This window comes from Heterodontus francisci, chromosome 4 (assembly GCF_036365525.1).
Source record: "Heterodontus francisci isolate sHetFra1 chromosome 4, sHetFra1.hap1, whole genome shotgun sequence".
In the NCBI taxonomy this organism is placed as follows: domain Eukaryota; kingdom Metazoa; phylum Chordata; class Chondrichthyes; order Heterodontiformes; family Heterodontidae; genus Heterodontus; species Heterodontus francisci.
Window position 1 is genome coordinate 95,505,114 of NC_090374.1, and position 13,419 is coordinate 95,518,532.

At 42.7% G+C, this 13,419-nt stretch overlaps 1 protein-coding gene across 1 annotated transcript in view; it reads right to left on the minus strand.

The window, feature by feature from the left end:
• dtwd2 (DTW domain containing 2) overlaps positions 1-13,154 on the minus strand; it is a 251,658-nt gene extending 238,504 nt beyond the window's left edge. The window contains exon 1 of the mRNA XM_068029884.1: positions 12,976-13,154. Coding sequence (XP_067885985.1) covers positions 12,976-13,130 — 155 coding nt within the window. The 5' untranslated portion in view covers positions 13,131-13,154. The remainder of the gene's footprint in view (positions 1-12,975) is intronic.
• Between the last annotated feature and the right edge of the window lie 265 nt (positions 13,155-13,419).

Consider the following 13,419-nt stretch of genomic DNA (forward strand, 5'->3'; position numbering starts at 1 on the left):
GGCGACTTGGTTGCCTGCTGCGAGGCCGACCGAGCCACCGAAGTGGCCAATTAAGGGCTCCTTCCTTCTCCGCGGATATTTTTCTTGCATCAGGAGGGCCCAACAAAGCGTAGGGATACTGCCCAGTCAAATCTGGCAGCCTCCCAGTCAGTTCCAGGAAGGGCCCTTCTTTATAGGCACTCCATGGCACCCTCCCCCCTCCCCTCCCCACCCCACCCCCACGGCAAAAGCAATGGTCTCCCTCAATGCAAAGCACCGCCGATGCTCAGCAACACCAGTCCCCTCCCCCTAGTTCTCCGATCACTGGAGCCTGCCTGCCTGGCCCCGGAATTTCCCAACACCATTTACTTTTCTTCGAGGGCTCCTGGCAATTGAGGTGTCCTCTCTCTGATGTTGCAGCCTCGGCAATGGCCACCGCTAGCAGTGGTGCTGCTGAGCTGTCGACACTGTGATTGGGCCAGCAGCTCGAGGGCGGGCCGCCGTCATTAACTGGACAGCAGGCCCGACAGCAGCTTCTCAATTGGCTGCCGTTGGCAATATGCCGCCCCAGGGTCACGATCCTGGAACTCCCTTCCTCACAGCACTGTGGGTGTACCTACATCCCAAGGACTGCAACAGTTCAAGAAGGCAGCTCACCACCACCTTCTCAAGGGAAATTAGGGATGGGCAATAAATGCTGGCCTAGCCAGCGACGGCCACATTCCCCGAACAAATTTTAAAAAAAGGCCCCACAGCCGGCTGAAGCGGGATTGCCTCCTGTTTTTGGCTCTGGCAGTGGAACGTCTGCTGTCTCAAAATTCAACCCTATAACTCTGACAGAAGACGACTCAAATTGCATACCACAAATAGAGGGTAACCAAAGGGCTAAAAAGACTGAGAAACTTAAAGTAGCTAGTATCAGCAGAGAAAATGTATGAAAGAAACCTAAGGGACTAAAAGCTGGCCAATCTCAGGACCTAATGGCCTACATCCTAGGGTTCTAAAAGAGGTAGCTGCAGAGATAGTGGATGTACTGGTTATGATTTTCCAAAATTCCCTAGATTCTAAAACAGTCCCAGCGGATTGGAAGCTATCAAATGTAACACCACTATTCAGGAAAGGAGGGAGTGGGAAAAAAGGAAACTATAGGCCAGTTAGCCTGACATCAGTCATCAGGAGAATGCTGGAATCTATTATTAAGGAAGTCGTACCAATACACTTAGAAAATCATCGTATGATCAGACAGAGTTATCATGGTTTTACGGAAAGGAAATCGTTTTTGACAAATTTATTGGAGATTTTTGAGGATGTAACTCAGGGTAGATAAAGGGGAGCCACTCATTCAACAAGGTGCCACACAAAAGATTAATACGTCAGCTAAGGGCTCATGGACTTGGGGGTAATAATATCGGCCTGCATGGGGGATTGGTTAATGGACAAGAAGCAGATAGGGATAAATGGGGCATTTTCAAGTTGGCAGGCTGTAACTAGTGGAGTGCCACAAGGATCAGTGCAAGGTCCTCAACTATTTACAATCTAATAATGACTTAGAGACCAAAAGTAATGTATCCAAGTTTCCTGACAATACAAAGCTAGGTGGAAATGCAAGCTGTGAGGAGGACACAAAGAGGCTGCAAAGTGAAATGACAGATTACGTGAGTGGGCAACAAGGTGGCAGATAGATAATGTGGGGAAGTGTAAGGTTATTTACTTTGTTCATAAGAATAGAAAAGAAGAATATTTTTAAAAGGCATAAAACTTTTAAATGTTGGTGCTGAGAGACATGGGTGTATGTGCAGAAGGAACACAGAAAGTTAGCATGCAAGTACAAGAAGCAATTAGGAAGGCAAATGTCATGTTGGCTTTCATTGCCAGGGGTCTGCAGTAAAAGAACAAGGAAGTCTTGGCACAATTGGGTGGGGCTTTGGTGAGACCACACCTGGAGTAATGTGTGCAGTTTTGGTCTCCATATCTGAGGAAGGATATGCCTGCCTTAGAGGCGGCACAGCAAAGGTCCATTAGATTTGTTTTGAGATGAGACGGTTATCCTATGATGAGAGACTGAGTAAATTGGGCCTATAATCCCTGGAATTTAGAAGAGTGAGAGGTGATTGCATTGAAACATACAAGATTCTGAAGGGGCTAAAGAGGGTAGACACTGAGAGGTTGTTTCCCCTGGCTGGGGAATCTAGAAAACTTGCCGCAGCCTCAGAATAAGGGGTCGATCATTTTTGACTGAAATGAGGAGACATTTCTTCACTCAGAGGACTGTGAATCTTTGGAATTCTCTACCCCATAGGGTTGTGGATGCTCCATTGAACATATTCAAGGCTGGGATAGCTATATTCTTGATCTCTCGGAGAATCAAGGGATATGGGGAGTGAGCAGGAAAGTGGAGTTGAGGCCATGATCATACTGAATGGTGGAGCAGGATCGAGGACACATATGGTCTACACCTGCCCCTATTTCTTATGTTTTTATGTCCACAAACAAAAAGAACACAAAATAAACAAAAAAATGGGACAACAGTTATGATCGGAAATCACTGAACTCAATGTTGAGTCCAGAAGGCTGTAAAGTGCCCAATCGAAAAATAGGGTGCTGCTCCTCAAGCTTCTGTTTAGCTTCAATGGAACAGTGTAAGAGGCTGGGAACAGAGAGGTCAGAGTAGGAGTGGAGCAGAGAATTAAAATGACAGGCAACCAGGAGCTCAGGGTCCTGCTTGAGGACTGAGCAGACGTGTTACCCATTCTGCATTTGGTCCCCCTAATGCAGAGGAGAACATATCGCGAGTGGCAAATTCAGTATACTAAATTGAAAGAAGCACAAGTAAATCGTTGATTTACCTGGAAGCAGTGTTTGAGGCCTTGGACACTGAGAAGGGAGGAAGTAAAAGGGCAGTTGTTGCATCTCCTATGTTTGCATGAGAAGGTGCCGTGGGAAGGGAAGAGGGTATTGGGCATGATTGGGGAGTGAAAGAGCGGGTTGATCTCCCCTCCCAGTATCAGCGATCGAATCCCCCACAGCCCCGCCACATTCCCGCTAACAGCAACAGGTGACTTGCCTGCAACTGCAGTGTGCTCTGGAGTGCTCTCCACCCAACTGGAGGCCAAGCCTGTCAATCAGGCCAACATCTGTGCAGGGAATGTGTCAAAGCGAAACCACATGTGCTGTAGAGTCAAAACTCCACAGGATGCTGGGAAACCCAAACTTCAGGGTTTTCTGACAGAAGCCCCAGGCCCTGCACCCACGCTCCCCCCACCCCCAACCCTGCAGGCACGTCCCTGTCAAAATCAGAGCACACAGTCTAAACCTGGTAGTGTAACTTAGAATCTTTAATTCAATGTAAAGTCATGTACAGAAAGTGAAATAAAGAGAGGGAAAGAATGATTGAGAGGGCGTGATAAGAGAGACAGAAAGAAATGTAAAAAAAATTTAAATTTCCTGTCAGGCAAACCCCTCACCTGCCAAGACTGAGGCACACATGATTTCGCCACATTAAAACTTAAAATTGCAAGCCCCTGGCTGGAAGGACATTTGCATAGTACCAGACAGTATTGAAACAAAGGAACCAGTCCCCGCCCCAATACGCAGAAGAGACCTGGTCAAACCAGTCGGTCACGTGACCACTTGCTGGCCAACTAGGGGAGTTTTTAAACTAGAAAAGCAGATTTTGAACTCAGAATGCTGTGTGCTCCTGGAACTGAAGCAAGAATTACCCCCTCTCCTGTCTGCCTGCTCATCTTTCAGGGAACTGAATCTTGTGAAGACACGTGAACCTCAAAGAGAGAAAAGTTTCCGACGTTTAAGCAGAATACTGGGCCCCATCAAAACACAAGAATTACCTACAAAAGGACTATACCGAGAGCAAAGCACAGTAACAAAATATTGCCTCAAACTGTTCCACTTTATCTTTTCTGTTCCTATCTGCATGTGTGTATCGCGTGCGCATGCTAGCCTGGGTGCATCGTATATCTGTAGGCGTTAACCATATTAGAGTTTAAGTAAGTTTAATAAATGTCACTTTTCTCTTTAAATCAAAGAAAGCCTGTTTGTGCTCATTTCTTTGCCTTATAATTGGAAAGCTGTGAACAAGGATTCACAAAGGGGGAGATCAAAACACAGTGTGTTTAAAATTAAACCCTGTTGCAATAAGACCAGGTCAAGACAGCAAAAGACCCCAAGATACATTTCTCACCTGGCTGTAACATTCCAAAATAAAAAAGAGAGACTCCACACTTATAAAAGTTAATTTTCAGTGCCAGAGAAGTTGTTTGATAGTAATTATGACTTATTGAATCATTGAAGCTCAAATACACAAATGGATAAGCCCTAAAGTTTTCTGGTATGTTTGGTGGGTATCTGGTGGATAAGTAGCACAACTTCACACCTTTCATGTGTTTTAGTGTCGTATCTCTCAGTGAGGGACTGGTGTAGTGAAGCTTGTGGAGGAGCAAGACAAATCAGATAGCAACTTCCTGAGTTCCATGTTTAACTGTGCATATGCAGAAGTCAGAAGCTGCCAACAATGTACTCCTTAATAATGGTGAATGCTGATAGGCTCACCATTATTCCTACCGCAAAATCCGGTTAAGATCATAGAAGTGGTTAGAAAGCCAGAGAAGGTAAAAATGCAGATTGATCAGCACAGTAAATTGTAGTCACATAGGACAGCCACTGTGTTTCTTGAGGACAATATCTATAACATAATGAGCTTTTGTTCTAATCAATAAAGGAACAATAATCAATTCTTTAAAGCTATATATGAGGTTGTTCAATTCATAAATGAAAGAGAGGTGCAGCAAAGCAAGTACCTGAACAGGTAGGGAACATACCAATCAAAAGCAAGTACATAAATTTGCAATGAAAAACTGATGCAAAATATGAAAACAACCAATCAGCAATAAACAACCAACGAAAGATACCAGTTAAAATTACGGTATTAATGAAATCACACAAATATTTTTTGAAAATCCTTTCGGCTGTGACTTTACTTCCTCTGACAAACTGATGTTTAGTATTAGAAATAAAGTATTCTTACATAATACCAATTACAAAATTTACAGGAACGTTACCTACGCAATCACACTTGATTGATTTGGTTGTGATAATGAGGTCTGAAACTCAAGTCCATTTTGACTTCTGGAGATATGTCACCCAAAGTGACTTAACAAGATAGCAGATTAAAATGCACAATACAAACCCTGCCTATTACTCCCACAACACTTCATGATTCACAGCAAGACAAGACAGTCACTGAGTCTACTAGGATGTGCTGTTTGTAAGCTTTATCTCCTCCTTTACTTCTGTACATTGATAAAGAACTGCTGAGGCCAAAAAATCCCCATGAAAATCAGGAACAGAGAAAGTAACCAGAATATGTTTTGCTTTTGTATAAAACATCAAAACAAGGTGAGGTATGAACTCTGCAACTTTTCCTGAGGTAACTTTGCCAAAAAAAACTTAAATTACTATATTCCAGGGATTGTTTGTTTTGTCTGTTTGTTGACTGTCACAGTTATTACTGTGACAAATGAAACTTTGAACTTTGAAATTATTCTATTGTTAAATTATATTTTGCAAATCTAAAGATGTAGCAGCTGCATTTTTTGATTTATTATATAAACATGGAGAACTCAAAGCAATTGCACAAAAAAAACTAAAAAAAATTTATGAAGGACTCTACCATTATTGACACTTAGAGATAAAGTCTGAATCAAAGTCCTGAAGCTAAACAAGGTTATTTAAATAAAACCCTTTCAAAATACAGCATACTGTTGCATAGATATTTAGTAAAGAAGGAACAATGCCCTTACTTCAATCTTTTCTTCAATTTTATATTTTTTTACTTCTCATTGAAAAAAGCTACATATTTGGTAAATCTGCATTGTCCCCACTCTAAGGTGAATATATCCTTCCCGAGGTGCAGTGCCAGAACTGAAAGCAATATTCCAGATGGAGTATGACCGAGGTCTCTACAACTGAAGCAGAACTTCCTCAGCAGAGAATCTTTAACATTAAGTATATATTGTAAATAAAACTTGTAATTGTAAGTGTAGTGAGGCACCTCGGAATGCCATGTACCATATTGAAAGAAATTGAACTGTATTGCACTTTATGTAATGTCAAATTTGAACTGTGATGTAATGTACTTTCGCAAAATTTTATATATATTTTCTGATTAAAAAAACAACTTCCTCCCCTTTGTAATTCAATCCCCTTGAAATAAAGGCCAAAATTCCATTAGCCTTTTTTATTGCTTTTTTAAAACTGTCTACTAGCTTTTAGTATTTTTTGTACATCCTTACGCAAAACCATTTGTTCCTTCACAGTTTCTAGTCTCTCGTCATTTAGAAAATATTCCCATTTCTCTTTTTTAGATTCAAAATGAATGACCTTATATTTTTCCCACATTGAACTCTATCTGCCATAGTTGTTCTCACCTTAGAACAATGAATTCAAAGTTTGTAAAGATTTACTATTAACCTACAAATCAGTCCTTCTCCCCCACTGCTCCCAGGAATCCATCTGTGAGCTAAACCCTACATTCCTTCACCCCCTCCAACCCTGCAGTTCTGCCAAACCCTCTCCACAAGGTGCCAAATTAAATGACACCCTATCCGCGTCATGCTGTCAAACACCTGCACCCCCACCCTACTGCTACCAATTCTCAGGACCCCTACCTCAATACTGCTGAACAGCTATTTGTAACTTGGTATGATGAAAGGTCCACAGATACTGCCAGACCTGCTGAGTATTTCTAGCACTTTGTTTTTATTTCAGATTTCCTGCATCCACAGTATTTTGCTTTTATTATATATGTGTGTGTAAGAATTGTTTAGTTATTTCGGTACTATTAATTAATAACCATGAGTCAATGTCTGTCAAATCTGGTCCCATAGGCAAATTTCTGTGTCAGTCTTGCACTTGACTGGTTCCAGTTCTACATTCAAAATCAGCAACAAATTATAATTGAGTGTGTAAGTTACCAATGAAAAGTGGAAATTGGAAACTACCAAACAACAACAATCAAGAAGGTGTTAAAACTACAAATTAGAAATCAGCAATGAGCAAACAGCAATCAACAAACAACTAGCAAAGGAGGAAAATGGGAACCAATTAAATATTGTTTAAAAAATCTTTTCAGCAGCAACTGTTGGACAACACCCCTGAGAATATGGATAAGGTTGCTGCTTTCTTCTCAGTCCAATACAGTACCCAAAAATTAAGGCAGTACTTACAAACAGGAAGGAATGAAGAGCCACTTTTTTGTTAATCATAATTAAAATCCTGGAGCATTAACGATACATCCAGATTTTCCAGGTCAACAACAAAAAACTTCAGTCCCCCAAATATCCAGAGCATTGTGATTAGAAACCCGATAAAGAGAAAATATATTTTGGAATATCTGCCATCACCATTTTGCCACACATCTGGTATGAATAAATAGGTTAGCCATTACTTCAACTACACTTCCTCACTCCCTGCTTCTTCTTAAGACTCCATTCCACTCTCCCAGTTTTTCTGTCTCTGTCGCATCTGTTCTGATGATGCAACCTTCCATACCAGTGCTTCCAATATGTCTTCCTTTGTCCTCAACTGCGGATTCCCTCCCACAGTGATTGACAGGGCCCTCAGCTTCTGCTCTGACCCCTTCCCCCTCCCTCCCAGAGCCACGATAGGGTTGCCCTTGTCCTCACCTTCCACCCCACCAGCCTCCGTATTCAACAGATCATCCTTTGTCATTTCCGGCACCTCCAGTGTGATGCCACCACCAAACACATCTTCCCCTCCCCTCCACTTTCAGCATTCCAAACTGATCATTACCTCTGTGACACCCTGGCCCACTCCTCAATCATTCTGAACACCACGTCCCCTTCCCACGGCACCTTTCCATGCAAGCATGGGAGATGCAACACCTGTCCTTTTATCTCTGCTCTCATGACACCAAGCTTCTGGTCGCCTGTCTTTTTATTTCTCCACCTTTCTCTCATGCTGACCTCTCTGTCCTGAGTCTACTGCAGTGTTCAAATGAAGCTCAACATAAGCTCGAGGAACAGCACCTCATCTTTCAATTGGCCACTTTACAGCCTTCCGGACTCAACACTGAGTCCAACAATTTCAGGTCGTAATCTTTCCCCCCATTTTGTTTCCTTTTCTTTGCATGTTTCGGTCTTACTCTTGTTTTTCCTTGTTTTTGTTTTTGGACAGCAGCTGTTCATCATTCTGTCGTTCACACCTCTTCTGGACACATCTTTTGTTTCTTTAATTGTCCCGTTACCACTCCCTTTGGCCCTGCACCACCAACCCTTTTGTTATTTAATCTCCCCTTTCTTTCACCCTATCACTGACCTTCCCTTTAATTCTTTTTCCACTGTCCCCCATTTCACCTGCTTAAATCCTATTACAATTCTAACCTTTTCCAGTTCTCATGAAAGGTTATCGACCTCAAGCATTAACACTGTTTCTCTCTGCACAGATGCTGCCGGACCTGCTTAGTATTTCCAGAATTTTCTGTTTTTATTTCAGATTTCGAGCATCCGCAGTATTGTTTTTGTAGCCATTACTTCTCTTGACATCCAGTGGTTTTATTATTCGAATTCTGAACCATGTACTTTGTGCACTCCACGCTATAGTCCCATCTCTACCACTGCACTCTTATCCCTACCCTCCTGATCCCCACTGTGTCATACTCTCTAGTTCCAACCTCTCTGCTATATACTCTTCCATTCCTGGAATAAAGCCATATAAAATCGTAAGCGCGGTTCAGCCCCAGACTATTCATCACAGGAGATCACCACATACACGTTTTAGCATGCATCCATCACACGCAAAGACTTTTACATCACACGAGAGAGAGTTATTTTCTGTTAGCTTGAGAGAAATTACTCAGTGACAGAAAATATCCTTTAATTGATCTTATTTACAGCAGTAAGTCCTTTTGGTACTAAAACCACAGATGGGTTATGCACAGATCTCCCTCAGCAGCAGAATAATGCATTTATAAGTTGTGCATTACATGACAACACTTCTGTAGGTAATTTTAAAATAACTGAACAAAATACGCAGCACAATACTATCTTGTGTGGATGGCTTGGACAACCTTTTTCCTCATCTCAATCCTCCATTATAGATTTTCTTTACATCTCAATAAGTGCTTCAGTTGTCAGTTTCCACAGCATTCACTTTAAATAACGTGTATATCTTTCAGCTCACCTGTATACTGCACCAATATATCAGCAGGAAGTTCTTAATTTTTGTTTCCTATCTTTAGTTAGTTCACTTCAGCTGGGGTGGGAATAGGTGTTCTACAATTGGCCTCAGCATCCGTCAGTTAAGGTGATGAAAATGGATCAAACTCCCCTTCCAACAATCCTTGCTGGCAGTGCACATCAAACAAGGGTATGATGAGTCCCAATGGTGATAGTCTCACAAGGTGAATGGTCTGGACAGTCACTGTCTCAAGTTCATACATGAGCAGTAACCCCTTTGCTGAGGTACCTGAGAAATGGAATTAGACCACAGCAGCTTGCACCAAATTATATTTACATAGTACCTTTTGACTTACCAAAGCATCCCAAGGCATTTTGTGGATGCAGAGCCAAAAGCTTGGGCATAGAAGTGTGCTTAAAGGAGGGGAAGAGTTCTCTCCCTAAACCTCTCTACCTCACTCTTCCTTTAAGACCCTCCTTAAAATCTACCCTTTTAGCAAATCGGTTAGTCACCCCTCTAATATTACCTTCTTTGGTTTATCTCAATTTTTGTCTGATTAAACTTCTGTGAAGTACCTTGGGATATTAAAGGTGGCATTTAAATGCAAGTTGTTGTTGAAGGTGGACGGGTTTAGGAAGGAAATTCCACAGCATGGAGTCTAGGTGGCTTAAGGCAATAACACAGCAAAGGCAGGGTTGATGCACAAGGCACCAGAGTCAGAGCAACTAAGAGTTTGAAAAACAAAATTGCATTTATATAGTGCCTTTCCCGACTTCAAAACATCTCAAAGCACTTTAAAACCATTGAAGTACTTCTGAATTGTTGAGGCTATTGTAATATAGGAGACGCAAGAGCCAATTTATGCATAGCAAGCTCCCACAAACAGCAATGTGATAATGACCAGATAATCTGTCTTTTGTGATGTTGATTGAAAGATAAATATTGGCCTGGACACTGGGGATAACTCTCCTGCTCTTCTTTAAAATAGTGCCATGGGATCTTTTACATTCATCTGAGAAAGCAGATGGGTTAACAACTCATCTGAAAGATGGCATCTCCAACAGTGCAGCACTCCCTCAGTACTGCACTGGAATGCAGGGAAGAAAGGAGGGGTTACAACAGTGAAGGTAGTTACAGAGACAAGGAAAGGTGAAGCCACAAAGAGATTTAAACACAAATGTGAGAATTTAAAATGAGACATTAAGTTAAGGATGAAGGCAGGTGATGTTACAGTGATGGAAATAGACAGTCTTTGTAATGGAGAGGATATGGGATTGCAAGTTCAGCTCAGGATCGTTAGGACACCGAGCTTGCAAACAGTCTGGTTGGTGTAAGACAGTGTCCAGGACGGGGAATGGAGTCAGCAGCCAGGATAAGGAGTTTGTGGTGGGCCAATGAAAATATCTTGGTCATCCCAATGTTTAGCTGGACAACATCATTGCTCCTCCAAACCGGAATGTTAGTCAAGCACTTGGAGAGCACAGAATTAGTAGAGGGACCAGAAATGTGATGCAGAGTAAGTATCGGAGTCAGCTTCCAAAAGTACCATGTATATCAACAATGTTGCCAAGAAGCATTACATAGATGGGGAAGAGGAGACGGCCAAAGATGGATCCTTGGGGGATTCTTGAAGTTATGTAGAGAGATAGGGAGAAAATTCAGTAGTAGAGATGACTCAGATTACAATTGGAAACATGAGTGGAACCAAGTGAGGTTAGCCCCACTGTGCTATATAACAGAGAAGAGGCGTTGGGAGAGGTAGTGAGGTTCGAACATGTTAAAGGCTGTAGAGAGGTTGAGAAGGGGCCATTGGCAAATTCACAGACAGTGTTATTTGTGACTTTGGTTAGGGCTGTTCTGATGCTGGATGGGAATCTGATATGCAAGAGAGAGACACAGATTTAAGAGGACTGAAGGACCTAGGAGGGAAAGTGAGATTGACAACAAAGCATTAAGCTAGCAAGTTGGGTTAAGGACAGGTTTTTTGAGGGGATGGTTTGAAAGGACAAGTAGCCAACACCTTTAACAAAGAATGGAAAGAGAGGAAATTGCAGAAGAATTATGGGTAAAAATGATATTACACTAGTATAAACAACTTAAAAAAGGGAGGTGATCAAGTTCTTGAATGAGACTGTAGACCAGTCCGTTGAACCTCAATGGTGGGAAAGAAACAATGATCTGGGGGAAAATAAATTGTCACTTGGACAAATGTGGATCAATTAAGAAAAGCCAGCATGGATTTGTTTAGGGCAAATCATGTTTACCTAATTTGATTGAGTTTTTCGATTAGGTAACAGAGAGGGTTCATGAGGATAATGCAGTTGATGTGGTGTACCTGAACTTCCAAAAGGCATTTGATAAAGTGCCACATAAAAGGCTTGTCAGCAAAGTTGAAGCTCATGGAATAAAAGGGACAGAAGCAGCATGGGGACAAAATTGGCTGAGTGACAGGAAACGGAGAGTAGTGGTGAAAGATTGTTTCTTTGGACTGGTGGAAGGTATACAGTGGGGTTCCCCAGGAGTCAACATTAGGTCTACTACTTCCCTTGATCTATTTTAATGGGTGTACAGGGCACAATTTCATAGTTTACAGATGACACAAAACTTGGAAGTATTGTGAACTGTGAAGAGGATAGTGATAGAGTTCAAGAGGACACAGACAGGCTGCTGGAATGGACAGACAGATGGCAGATGAAGATGGCCGAGAAGTGTGAAGGGATACATTTTGGTAGGAAAAATTAGGAAAGGCAATGGAAAATAAAGGATACAATTCTAAAGGGAGTGCAAGAGCAGAGGGGCCTGGGGTATATATGCATATAGCATTGAAGGTGCCAGGGCAGGTTAAGAAAATGGTTAATTAGGCATTTGGGAGCTTGGGCTTTATAAAAAGAGACAGAGTACAAAAGCAAGTAATTTAAGACAAACTTTTATAAAACAGTGGTTCAGAGTATCATGTTCAGTTCTGGGCACCACACTTCATAAAAGATGTGAAAGCATTGGAGAGAGTGCAAAAAGGATTTACAAGGATGGGTCCAGGATGAGAAACTTCAGTTACATGAATACATTGGTGAAGCTGGGGCTGTTCTCAGAAAAAGTCGAGAGGAGATTTGATAGAGGTGTTTAAAATCATCAGGGTCTGGACAGGAGAGACAGAAACTGTCCCCATTGGCGGTATGGTCAAGAACCAGGAGACAGATTTAAGATGATTGGCAAAAAAAAGAGGTGACATGAGGAAAAAACCTTCTCAAGCAGCAGCAAGTGGTTAGGATCTGGAATGTACTGAGTGAATATCCGATGAAAGAAAATTCAATCATGGTTTTCGAAAAGGTTAATTATCTGAAAAGAAATAAATTGCAGGGCTACTGGGAAAGGGTAGGGTGGGGTGGGAGTGAGTCAATGAACACAAAGTATGGATTGTTGGATCTTTGCAAATACGAGAATCACAACAGGACTTCCCAACCCAAGGAGCGTCACCCAGTTTCTATGGCTACCAATGTTTTAAGGACAGGGGCAATAGGCTGACGCCCCCATCAATCAAATGCAGACCTCAGAAATCCCCTGGAGCCCGACAGCCACTGGTGCTTTAAAACTTTAAAGGAACTTAAATATACGATTACAATTACATTTTTGCAGATTTGATACAAAGAAAAGTTTCAATGCAAAGAACAGAACCACCAGTTCGATTGAGGGAAGGGGAGGTGCTCCTCTCACTTGCAGCTGGAGTAACTCTGGGTCACCGAGGCTGCAATCAGGCCCGTCTCCCACTGCAAACACTTTAAGTACCTGCATCGCGAGCAAGTCGGCCTCTTCCCCGCCGCCTCCACCGGCAACTCCGACAGTTGCTGCAACACGTTTTGCTCTTCCTCCCCACAGATTTCACCGGACCCCCCGCCCTTTGAGGCTGCAGCTGTCTCTGCCCCCACCCTCTCGAGCTCCATGTTGCACACGAGTGAGTAGAAGGAAGAGCTCCTCTCGTGGACCGTCAGAGGACGCACCGGCGATGCAGCAGAACACCGGCAGGGGGCGCAGCGGGCAATGCAGCGGAGCTCCGGCAGGAGGCACACGGGCGATGCAGGGAAACACCGGCAGGGGGCGGACCGGACGATGAAGCGGAACACCGGCAGGGGGCGCATGGGCGATGCAGCGGAGCACTGGCAGGAGGCGCAAGGTGTCATTGTGACCATCAGAGGGCGGACGAAGACTTCCAGAACAAATGAACCTGAAAAA